Consider the following 12,963-nt stretch of genomic DNA (forward strand, 5'->3'; position numbering starts at 1 on the left):
GGTTCAGAGCACGGACCCCGTGAACACAGGACACGGACACGGACCCACTGCAGCACACGAGCAGCAAATTCAGAACTACACAAAAGACTTCAAACTGGCCACAAATATCACAACGCAGGTCAATTTCAGCTGAATCATGAGGTGAAGATTTTATTATGGAAATTAGATAGGGAATTAGGTAATTAATTAGATGGGTAATCGTGCAAGCATGTACTGAAAATGTGAAACTAAATGTGTGTGTGTGTTTGTGTGAAATATAAAAAAAACTGAGAAGTATAGGTGTGAGAGAGTGTGACTGAGTGTGAAAACTGCAGTTTTCTACACGCACGCCTGCATAGCACTTGGCTTTTTGAGTATCTCTGAAAGTTTCAGTGTAACCTTGCTGTGTGTAGTTTTGGTGAGGCAGAGAGTTAATGTGCTCATGAGAACTCCCTCCACAGAGTGCGGAGGAGCAGGCCAGAATGTCCTGAGGAGGAGCAGGCCAGAATGTCCTCTGGAGGAGCAGGCCAGAATGTCCTCTGGAGGAGCAGGCCAGAATGTCCTCTGGAGGAGGAGGCCACAGTGTCCTGAGGAGGAGCAGGCCAGAATGTCCTGAGAAGGGGCAGGCCAGAATGTCCTGAGGAGGGGCAGGCCAGAATGTCCTGAGGAGGAGCAGGCCAGAATGTCCTCTGGAGGAGCAGGCCACAGTGTCCTGAGGAGGAGCAGGGGAGGCCTGACAGTACACAGCACTCTGGCTGGAGCTCCTGAGGGCCTGGCTAAGGCACTCAGGCAAAATACAGCTGTGCACCCTGTGGCTGCGATAGCATTCCACCGACCGCAGCACAATATTACGGCGTCAGTCGGCACGGAAACTGTTGCCAGGTAACCCTTGCTCTCAATCAACAACCCTGCTGGTCGACTGGGTGCATGCACTCTGCCTTCAGGGGCAGTGTGGGATAGATGCTACCCTCTTGCTCAGATTGAGCTGCTGCACAGATGGGACAGCATTCAAACAAAAAATTAGGCATTATTGGGTAGCAAATGGCAAATAAATTGTTTTTTAAAAACATAATTCCTTCTGTACAGGCTTTAACAGACAGAGGACGTTGCTGCCACTTCATCTTCAAATGTTCACTGTTCAATGGTAAGCAGCCATAGACCGTATGAAATTAGCATGCAGCACAGTTGCATTTGTTATTACACATCAAGGGAAACTGAGCTATTCACACAGAACAGGTACAAAACATATCTATGCCATAAAGCCAGTGTAAAGTGCTATGACAACATCAGTATGCATATCAGCTGGCAGTATGCATTACCATCAACCACAATAAAAGCGGTATGCTTGTGTTCCCTGATTAACCAACAAAAAAAGTAGCACGTACGCCCGAAAATATCACTACACTCTAATGAAGGCACACTGCCAAAGCATGTTGGCGATATCTCAAATAAAACATGTTTAAATCACATGGAGAGATTTCTTTTCACTTTTGAACCTTTGTTTAACCAATCAGAAACAGGCCTTCCACTCAGTGTGCTGTGCCCAGAGCTGCCAGCAGGTGGCAGCGCAGACAGAAGGGGGGAGAAAAGGGGGGGGGGGGAGGGGGAGGCCGGGGCGAAGCGAGAAGGGGGGGCACCCCCAAACTGACCTTCGTCGTACCGCTGGCGGGACGGCATCCCGGGGGCGGCGCTGGGCACGCCACCGTACAGCCCCTCGCCCACGAAGTCGGTGTAGAAGAGCATGAAGGACATGACGGCCATCCAGCTGCACAGCTGGGCCACGCAGAGCTGCCGCATCACGCGCGGCATGTGGCAGTAGCTGCGGTAGATGGCGGGGGTCATGGACCAGCAGGTCCGCAGCAGGCAGAGCAGGGGCCCGGCCTTCAGCAGCCTCAGCTTGCAGCGCAGCAGGTAGCAGCAGGAGCGCGGCGCGCACCTCCCCGCGGCCTCCGCCGGCCGAGGCTCCGGGGCCCGGGGCCCGCAGGGGGGCTCCTCCGAAACCTTCATGGTGACCAGCAGGCTGGCCAGGAAGATGAGGATGAGGACGGTGAAGAGGCACTCGGCCTGGCCCCCCAGGTAGAGCGACAGGACCCCGCCGCTCCAGTCCAGCGCGGGCAGCAGGTAGCCCACGCAGCCGCCCAGGCTGACCATGAAGGAGAACATGGCGAAGGCCTGGCCGCAGTCCTCCTCCTCGTGGTACAGGTCGGAGAGGAGCGCCTCCAGCGGCGTGAAGCACACCTGGCCGCAGAAGTCCAGCAGCCCCACGCCCAGGATGAGGAAGCCCACCTGCAGGGTGCTGCCGCCCCAGCTGAACTGGGCCGCCAGCACGTCGGCGTGGGGGATGATGAGCAGTGCCACCAGCACGCCCAGGGACAGCAGCCAGATGAAGGGCCGCCGCCGGCCGTAGCTGCTGGTGCAGCGGTCGCTGGCCGAGCCCACCAGCGGGATGAAGAGCAGGCCCAGAACCGGCCCGATGCCTGGGGAGGGAGAGAACACGCCGGCACATCGTCAGTCACATCTCAGCATGCTCACACTTACCCCCGCAAAAGATCCAAGAGAGACTCAAGCTTGATTAAATAAATCATGTGAGTCAAGTCACCAGTTACACAGTGAGCCAATCAAGAGATCTCATACTGGAGATACACAGCACACTATCAGATATCTGATAAGAGAGGAGAATAACTTGGCAACGATTAAGTTGTCATCAAAAATGAAACCAAAATAAATAAAATTGGATCCATTCTACTGATAAAGCAAATGGAAATCAGCTGACTTGAATCTACAAACAGGGCCTCAGATGAGCACCCAGAATGCACTGCTCAGTCTCAGGCTCAGTCTCTCTGCCCCCCTCGTGGTCTAATGTTGAGCAATAGAGGTTTGAGTTCCCTCATTCCAACTGACACTGAAAACAAACATGATATGCATGATCTGGGCTGAGGGAAACGGTCCTCCACGTCCCAGTTCCTCTCATTACCACTGAGGCCTTCACAACAATTTTTTTCTCCTTTTGAAAGCAGAGGGCTCTTTTCAACAGACGTTATCATATTCCCCTCCCCAGGCCTAGAGGACCTCAAGGAGGAGGTGCTTTTGAGTTTTGGGTTTGTCTTTAAGGCTCAAAACTGAATATTACAAACACACATTCAGCAGAGCTTAGATACGTACACATTTTGCAGCCTGTCTTTCTAACTGGACGTAAGCTTGCTGCATAATAATCAGGTGGTTAAACAGTGCTTCACAGGTCACTATCAGCCATGGAAACCATTATCTCCCTGACCAGAATTAGGAAGGTTGCTATGGGCTGCCAGTGTGAGTCAGGTTTTTCCATATTCCCTCCACACACAGTTGCATAGTAGTTCAGCTACACATTATCATATGTAAATCTGTATTAAAAGTCACACTGTCATCATGCAAATCAGGTTGTCAGCAACAGTAGGAGATGCAGACAGGTTTGCGGAGTGAACTTTCCTTTGAGATATTTCACCCACATGAAGCGACAATCCTGGCAAATTATAAATGCTAATGTAAATCTGCAGCGAGGTATCTTCCACAATAAAATAGCAGAACTGAACTAACTGTCTCTGAAAAAAATACAGCCTTGCATTACAATAGTTTAGGTATTACCACAACCAGTATCTGACAATTTTACAATCAACCCTTCTGACTTGGGTTTTTCTGAATATGGTCCAGAGGACAACACCATCCTCTCCTTTTGTACACAGCATTGTCCTCCGAGTGTGAAAATGGCATTCACAAGCAGCCATTTTGAGCCGGCTTTCCACTGCCAATATTCCAGATGTTCTCCACTTCCGAGTTCTTCACAATAAGCTTCATGTCCACGTAGCTCACAGACCAAACTCTGCCAGGAGCAGCCGACTATGGCAGCCTAGGAGGATCAAAGCAATGAATCCAATGAACTCGGTTAAGTTAAGGCATTATAATTAAAGGCCTTGTTGTTTTCTATTTGTGTGGCAGAGCAGCAGAATGGTTAGGAAAACGGCCTTGCAACTCCAAGGTTGGAGGTTTGATTCCCAAGTGCTGTTGTACCGTTGAGCGAAGTAATTCCCCGACTTGTACGAATACAGCTGTAGAAACGGATGGTATGTGGAAAAAGAATGTAAACTATGCAAGTTGCTCTGGATAAATGCCTAAAATGTCTTTGTTTGGTCTCATCATTTCTGGCCGAATCGGCGTTGTTGAGACGGGCCTTCTCTCTGTAATCTACCCTCCTGTCCCCCGCACGGTTACAGACACACGGTCTGCGGCCGCCAGGCAGAGTGACGGGACCAGCACACACAAACAGACCTGCCCACAGTAGAGCCGCATTCCTGGCCAGCACAGCTGTGAAAACCCATCATCGCAACGCTCCCAGACGGAAACACGCACGCAGGTCATAGAAAGACCGGTCCCTGCGCATATTCCACACAGCGTGCGTCTGTTCTGTTTCTTTTTTTTTGAATGTATGTGCATGTCTGTGAGCATGTTTGTGGGCTTGTCTGTTCTATGCATGTGTGTAGTCAGGCATGCGTGCCCGTGTGGGTGTATGGTGGTTGGGATTACATGCGTCTGTGTGTTCGTTTGTTTCCTGTACATTGTATGTATATAGAAGGAGGAGGGAGGGTGACTGAAACCACAGCACCATACAGACATAACACGCATATAGTTTTGGGGGGCTCTGATTACTGAACAACCACAGGCTATACTGCACTACACAGTAAACTGTGAAGAACAATGCCCTCAAGATATATTAAACATAAGCCAATAACTTGCATAGACTTGGAACTTGCATACACAAATCTCACTGGGGTTTATTTTTCCAAAAAAAAGTTATAGACTTGCTTCTCAATAAGTAGACGAATAGAAAACTCAATAAATCTTTGTCAATCAAGTTTTCATAAGATGACTTAAATGACAGCACGTTCAGTTAAAGACCAGGCATTGAGAAAGTGGTGTGATCCACACTGCAGTAGACTCATGAATCTTCAGCTGGGCACAAAGGCTCTTTCTGCTGAAACCGTGCAGCTGTTTCAGCTGGAGCCCCTCCGCACCATTTCCACAACACAGGACAATATTACCGCACACACCCGAGATAAAAGAACAGTAACCTCAACATGTTCGGTCACAAGGCAGGCAAACACAAAGATGCCTTTACTGTGAAGCCTGAGGATCAAAACAGACACACCGTACCTCAAAAATGCCAAAGTTAATTCCTTTCTTTTGAAAAAAAAAGAAAAAAGAAAATGTAATTCAGCAAATACTTTTGCCCCCTATGTTCTCACTGGCGGTGATTTAATAATGTGGCATTATTCCATAAGGAAAAAACTAAACAAATGCAGAAGCAATGGCATGCTAATGCAGCAGTATAGACACCACGAAACAGTCAAAATATCTGACCTGCACAATGTAATTTTTTAAGACTACAAAAAAATACAAATACAACTAGACACATCAACAGTGGATCCAATAGAGAAACAGTGTTCTGCATGTGCATGTACTATCTTAGAGGGGGGGGGGGGGGGGGAAGTGTATATTTACAGTAATTCAGCGAGACTCAAGTCGAGAGAGTGAACTCAGGCTTGTAATCCAGGGGTGGCTGTGGCTGTGGAGGGAGCAGGGCTGTTTGTTTACGCCAGAGTGGCTCTGTGCCCAGCGACAGCCCACAGCAGGCCGGCTGGGAGGCTTTCTTCCCAAACATGAAACGGGGCCAGAGGGCACCCTGCGGTCGGCGGGCAGCCCACTTTCCCCGACAAACAGCACCTGCCCACGGGGGCTCTTCCTGGGCGCACAGATACCCAGGGCGCTCGACGGGAATCAGTGCTCCCGCTTGACTTTTTGGCTGTCGGTTGAATTTTTTTGTCAGGGGACGTCACCTCAAATAAAACAATGCCGTGCGTGCGCCTGTGATGTGGCTTAGAGAAGACTGTTTAAGGGGCGATTCATCGGCCTCAACAAAAAATGAAATATGATCTTTTGATTCAGAGGCACAGAATGGAATTTTTTTGGTTTGGCTCTGGCAGACGAGCACATCCACACAATGACACCAATACAATCCCCCTTCACCCTGGATTAAAAACACAAAGCACACACATAGATGAATAAATATTTAATTTCACCTCGGATTACTCTCACAGTCACCTTCATCTCGGTTTCCAAAGTAGTCAAACACAAATACGTGAACTTTCTAGTGGAATCTGAATCTCTCTCACACACACTCTCATATTCCCAACCCCCCCCCCCCCCCCCAATCATAACTGCAGGCTTGTCTCTGGCACTCTCCTCTAAACGCATTCACTGGGCAAAAGGACTGCAAAAATTAAGCAGTGGCACAGATTCAACCCAACCACAGAATGCATCATTACACAAGCGCCTCAGCTAGACAAGCCACTGTTCTCTCCCTCTCTCATATGCGCACACACACACACACACACACACACACACACACACACACACACACACACACAGCACCATGCAGCACCAATAGCTACAAGACAGTGTTTTCATATAGAAAAATATATATTGTATGCAAAATGATTATATATTAAAGCGCAGTAACAGACTCAAAGCAATAACTGACTGCTCCCGCTCTTTCCGCTCTCTCTAGTTCTCACACACCCTCCCTCTCTCTCTCTCTTTCAGTAGCTCCACTGCGTTACATCTGGAGGAGGCTTCCCACAGCTTGTTCTGCAGCTACCTTTCAATTTGTGCCCAATTATTACCTGAAAAAGAAGCAGGTAACTGTGGCCTCTGATTTACCCTGCAACCTCAATTAAGTCATTAAAAGTTGAGTGGGAAGCCCTGAGGTCATGACCTCCGCCTCTACACAAACAGGACTCCAGCTGGCCCTGGAACTATTTTTGAAAATGGAGGAAGGGAGTGAGTGAACTGCAACTGGAGCTGCTGGCCCTAAGTATAAGATGGCTGCTAATAAACTGTGGCCCTACAGTACAAATGCCTCCATTTACCTCCAATAAACCTATTTATGAAACTGTATCTGTGCCACCACAGTATTGCTTTTCTTGGTAATCACCGATTAAGTGGAGACAATTTTATCCCACAGGCTAAAAAGGTGATATTTCCAAGCAGGAAAATGAAAATGCTAGATAAGTGCTGAGGTGTATTTAACAGCGAAGCAGTGCTGACATAGTCACCCACACACAGTGCAGGGGAGAACAGTGAGCACCAGCCACCTGGCAGCTTCCACTTAAGGCCTGTGTGTGTGTGTGTGTGTGTGTGTGTGTGTGTGTGTGTGTGTGCACTCATCTTACTGTGTACATGTATGTGCCTATATGTGAGTGCACCTTGATCATCTCGCCCTCTCTTGTTGTACTTTATATTTTCATCTAGGATGGTCACATTGCACTCGCATTCGTCTTAGTGTTGCAGTTTAACATATCCATTGTATCACGCTCTGTATCTAGTTTGGCATGATATTCAAGGCTGCAGACAATTGATACGTTATGTGAATTGCACCTTATCTGACTTGTCCAGTAGTCGTTCCAATGACATTCGGAATGCACGTACTGGACATCACTTAGATAAAAGCGTCTGCTAAACAAACGCAATATCATGTCTGGGAGTCCGTGCATGTATGTGCATATCTGTGTGTATGCAGGTGATCCGGTGTGCAGTCAGATCCATTACATTACATTACATTACATAAATGGCATTTGGCAAACGCTCTTATCCAGAGCGACGTAGGACAAAGTGCAAAGCGCATACCCATAACCAGATCCTTACCTAGTACCATAGTCATGTACCGCTCCTCCACGCCGGCCTCCAGCAGTAAGGGCGGGACGTAGGTGATCCCGGCTGCCACGCAGATCTCCAGCCCGCAGGTCAGACAGTTGAGCAGGACCAGGTGCCACTGAGACTTCCACCCCGGCATGGCGGCGAGCTGTCCCGTCACTCCGCTCTCCCACTACTGCCGGCTCAGAGACGCAGCACACACCCCGCGCGTTCGTAAACGCGCAACGGCTACAAGGGGCGCTGTTCTCAGATACCCAGAGGGCTCCATCCTAGTGGCATGCTGGATATGAGAGAGAGAAAGAGAGAGACAGGGAGATAGATAAAGAGAGAGAGAGAGGGAGAAAGAGACCGTGAGATGAAGCAGAGATCAAACAGGAAATGTTCCGCTCGCCCACAAACATACTGACAGAGTAGACAGGCAAATATTTTTTTTCATACTTTGCGGGCGTAAGATGCCAGATTTACTTCAAACTCCAAGCACTACATCTCTGCCACATGGAACTATATTTTGTTATACATCTGCATTCTAAATAAATTAGTTTTAAGAATTTAAAAAAGCTTTAAGAATTGTAAACGAGCACGGGATTCACGGAGCTAAGCTATTTCCAGCGCTAGCTATATGCAATAGAAAATACGACACTGTCACAAGATGACAAAAGCAGAAGTAACCTATTCAAAATTACAAATAAATGAGAAGTAAAACCAAATAACCTGAACTGAAGTGAAGCAGGAATAAAAAGCAGCACACAGAGCCAATGTGTCCCAGACCGGGACTGGGGAGTACACAATGGGCTGCAGGTGTACACCTGGCTGTCAGGTGCTAAGGTAGCGCTGTGAAAACCGCCCAAAATGCCTGGATGGCGAGAGCGTGTCCCTTGGCTAGGAACGCCTGCGTGGAAACGGAGGCTGCTTCCAGACAGCCACGTCACACACTCCGCTACAGACTCCGTGACGCATCCAGGCGCTGCTCACCCCGTGCGCGACAATGACATTTTCTCCTGCGCTCTCTCCCTCCTTCTTAAACCGAGCTGGGACTCATTTCCTGCCATGACCAGGAAAGAGTGAGGAACATTCCTGGAGAGCTTTCTCCCACACCTGGAGGCCACCAGCAGGCCCGTGGGTGGGGCCACCTGGCACAGCCTGTCATTAGTTAGCCGAGTCAGAGCTGATTACACACTGCTGTTCTGAGTACCTTTCTCCCAGGGCGTAATTCTCACCTATTGTTAAGGAGAAATCATATTATCAAGTGAGTTAACACTTCCTGTGGGGGGGAGGGAAGGGAAAATAATTCCTGACATATCAAGTGGAAAAGAACTGATCAGAAGTGCAAAAATAAATGAATTTCTGCGAAGCTGAACAACAAGGACATTATGCAGGGAATAGTTTCAAAAAATATTTTATTGAAAGTACAATATAGGCTGTCCGGACACCCCAAATATGGCTTCCAGTGCAAACCCTGACACATTGCACCATGAGGCTCTCAGGAAAGAGCAGCAGGAGTGAGTGGCTAGGTGCATTTATGCATGCATCATACACTAAACAAGCGTACCAGACTCCCACAATCAATATGTCATCATGAAGAGCATTCGCCCTGCATCACTCTATACACTCTGCACACACTGCCTTTTGAGGACCACCACTCCAGCCACCATGGAGCTGACAGCTCCATTCCTAGATAAGCTTTCACCACTTTCTATACCAAGGTTTTTATTCTCTCAACCATATATTTCTGGGGTTAGGAATCATTTTCCAGCTTTTCTCTAACTAGCATTGGCTTTTCTAGTCTTTTTATTTTTATAAATATCTTTTTTTGTTCTTTCAACTGCTTTGTGACATTGCGACTATAAAAAGCACCAGACATTTCGGCTATAAAAATACATTTAAATTCTCAGTTTCAAGTTTCAAACTGCTGAGAATACAGCGACTGTCCAACAGAGCGATACAGAAATAACCAAAACTATTTTTCGGTTCAGAAAACCAGGTCGAGCACACTTACCGTTATGCATAGCTGAAATATCTCCTCAACACCAACTAACCAAAGAAGTCAGGTTGGACGAAGGGAAGCTACAGTAGCACGCTCTGTGCATACTCAATCCTGGCCCTTCTGGTACACACACCACCAGCTTCCCTGGACTGATTCCCTTTCCCTATTCTCACATCAATGTCTTGTGTGTTACTGCCCACCCACAATCCCATCCGCCCATCCCCCCATCCCCCCATCCCCCCATCTCCCCCTCCCAGCCCATCCGGACGTAACGGGACACCACAGCGTGCTCCTTTCCTCCAGCGTTTCCTCCCGAATCTCTCCAGGGACCGACAAGTCGATCCCCACCAAAGGACATCTTCAAGTTGATCACACGCCACCCCCCATCTCACGGATTACTGACGGCAGACTGTAACCTTCCTCATCCTCATCCCCATCCAGTCCGGAGAGACACTGCCTCATCCCAATCCAGTCAGAATCCGTAGGACACGGCTCAAAGCAAAGCCTTATATTTTCACTATTTTATTGCTTCAGCTTTCCACAGAAGTACAGACCCATAAAATGCAATGTGAGTCCGCGCACAGCCTCCCAGTATTTATGCTTCTTTCTTGGCAGCCGAAACATCTACCCAAAAAGCATCGACACCAGCGATGCTGGTGTTCATCTAACCACAGCACAGTAGGAGGCCGAATCAGAAGCAACAACAAAAAAGCAACAAATGGGGGGGGGAAGCACTTACTCTGAGCAAATATGTGTATATCCTGAGGAAAGACGATCACACAGGTGCACAGAGGGAAAGCTAAGCCCTTCATTTGCTCCGAAATCCCATCACCGAGACGCAGGCGTTCCACAGCCGGAGAACGCCGCTCCCGTCTCCTTATCAGCCGAGCAGCCGCCTGAAATCCGTGCGCCCGCGCTCCGATTTCTCCAGAACGTCTGAGTCAAACTGTTTTTCCGAGGGACGGGGAAGAGAGGGAAGAGAGACGGGCGCACCGGCGCACGCAAGACTCTCAGTCTCCGAGCCCTCCCATCTGAGCGCGAGCGAAGTGTGAGGACGCGGCGACCAGGCGCTGCGTTCGCAGGGGAAGAAAAACAACGCCGTGCGAAATTCATATTTGGTGTTAAATTCCTCCACAAATGTGGCCCATCTGTTCCTCGGCTGCAAATAAAAAGCCATCATTGTGTTTTTTTCCCCCCTGCGCTCCAGGCTCAGTGAGTGCCACACAGTACCCAGGCCTGGCTCGGCCCTTTAGCCATCTGCGACAACCGTGCGGCAGGCGGACCGCTGCAGAAGCGCATTGGTGGTCTCTGGGTTGGGGTAAGAGGCTGCGTGCACGTTAGTGTCACTGTGGGACGGGGAATTGACGGGGGAGACCTTTTTTTTTTCTTCTTTTTTTTCCCAAAGATTGACGCAAGAGCTTCACTTCAGTCAGAGGCTGATGAAACGCTCGCCGGCGACCGCAGGCCTGGCGTGGAGTCAAGGCCGCAGCGGCAACCTCTGTTATGACTGACCGTCATCGACTAGCTCTCCCCGGGCAACCCCACCGAGGCAGCAGAGGAAACGCAGAAACAGCGTGAGGCCACAGACTCCCAGAACCAGCTGGAGCCTCGGACTGGAGGGGGGGGGGGTGGAAGGGCTTCACACCCGTCAGATCCCATTCCCTCTAACCTGAGACGCCCTGAACAGAGCCCATCAGGGGACCCACACATTCCCCCACTGCCTGTCCCCGTCCACTCACCCCCAATGCCGCCCACGCGCCCCCCCACCACTCCAAGGTCAGCAGCTGCATTGACCCGCATTGTCACAGGACTTTAGAAATATCTACCCATGGCTGACAACCGACTGTTTCTTTGAGTCGCAAGGAGGTTGCCATCCCCCTCCTTCCCACTCATCCTTTTTCCTCCCTCCGTCTCCCCATTTCTCTGTCATTCCCCATTATGGATCATACACGCGCGATTGTTTCCTGCAGTTGTTAGTTTGGATCCAAGCTAATGACTCGTGCAATCCAAAAGGCAGCAGTTGAACTCACTTAAAAGCCGGGAGGGAGACTACTGTGGAGAACTCATCTGCAAGCCGAGCAAACCCCTGATTTATGTGTCAAATAAAATCCCTGTGTTTGTCTTAAAGCTGAATGAATAACATTAACATGGCATGGTGCGGACCTCTGCTAGAAGAACGTTTTGCATGAGGGCACGTGGCCTCCCACTCACACTTCCCAATGAGTTTATTGCTTCTGCAGTCTCCACAAATTTATTCCGGTCATGTCCATCGATCGCCTTTCCATAGTCGCCGCGGTTCTGAGTCAGCTGTCTATCTGGACTTGTGAGAATAATCAGAGATGTGAACTGTGACAGGAGAAGGGACCGGGGAGGGGGGTGGTTGCTATGGCAGTTCAGATCTTCTTCTGCTCTTTACCCCATTCAGTACGGGACTCCAAATCTTCTTTAATGGGCCTGACGGGTACTGCCGTACAAAACAGCCTTTGTGAGCGTTGCCCCAGTGTAAGTAACTTGATATACTGGGGAATAAAGCGCTGTCAATAACATTTTTATTAATGCAGGGTCAGACCCTGTGAAAAGCAGCCGGAGAGTGAGGGTCTCGGGCTGTGTCTGGAGGGGGGTGGGAGATGGTTGGGTTTGGGGGGGTACTGCTTAAAGAAGATGTAAGAACCACTAGTGCCTGTGTCAGATTCAGGAGCCTGAAGCCAAGGCACTGGGTCTTGCTTTAGGCTTCAACTCAAGGGCTGCTGCACACAAGCTCTCCTTAAGGCCCTGCTGCCTAATGCAGGAGTTGGGGTGAGTGTACCAAACCTCAGGCCACAAAATTCCTAATGGAATCCATTAGAGCCGGGGGGGGGGGATCTTCTGTGCCTGCTAAGTTGCTCAAATTTCAGAACGTGGATCACATGAGTGCAGCTTAATCTTCACCCCCGATCCTCCGCCCTGACCCTCGACCCTGCCTTTTCTTCTGCCAATCATGTGACTGACAGCCAATGACACTCCCCCAATACTCCAGGAGAGACTCAGATATAATATATGGAAAGACTCGGTGAAAGGATCACCATTGATAATGACTGATTCAGTTAAATGTGATTTGTGACTCAAGGCAGAAGATTTTCCGGAGATCTTTGGCCCTAAAAATGCACTTCTTTTCACTGGGGACCAATTTTGAAGGGTCATAACTCCAAAAGTAAATACATTTGGCATGATACCAAAACAATAAACCTTATTAACAGATTGCTTTTTTCATTTGATCA

At 49.1% G+C, this 12,963-nt stretch overlaps 1 protein-coding gene across 3 annotated transcripts in view; it reads right to left on the reverse strand.

Annotated features, from left to right (window-relative positions):
- The window catches only part of LOC133135821 (solute carrier family 45 member 3), a 31,396-nt gene that overhangs the window by 6,450 nt on the left and 11,983 nt on the right, over positions 1 to 12,963 (reverse strand). For all 3 annotated transcript variants that reach the window (XM_061253108.1, XM_061253107.1, XM_061253109.1), the window contains 2 exons: positions 7,714 to 8,002; positions 1,629 to 2,456 (listed from right to left, as the gene is read on the reverse strand). In XM_061253108.1, coding sequence (XP_061109092.1) covers positions 1,629 to 2,456; positions 7,714 to 7,861 — 976 coding nt within the window. In that variant the 5' untranslated portion in view covers positions 7,862 to 8,002. The remainder of the gene's footprint in view (positions 1 to 1,628; positions 2,457 to 7,713; positions 8,003 to 12,963) is intronic.

This window comes from Conger conger, chromosome 8 (genome assembly GCF_963514075.1).
Source record: "Conger conger chromosome 8, fConCon1.1, whole genome shotgun sequence".
NCBI classification, from domain to species: Eukaryota; Metazoa; Chordata; class Actinopteri; order Anguilliformes; family Congridae; genus Conger; species Conger conger.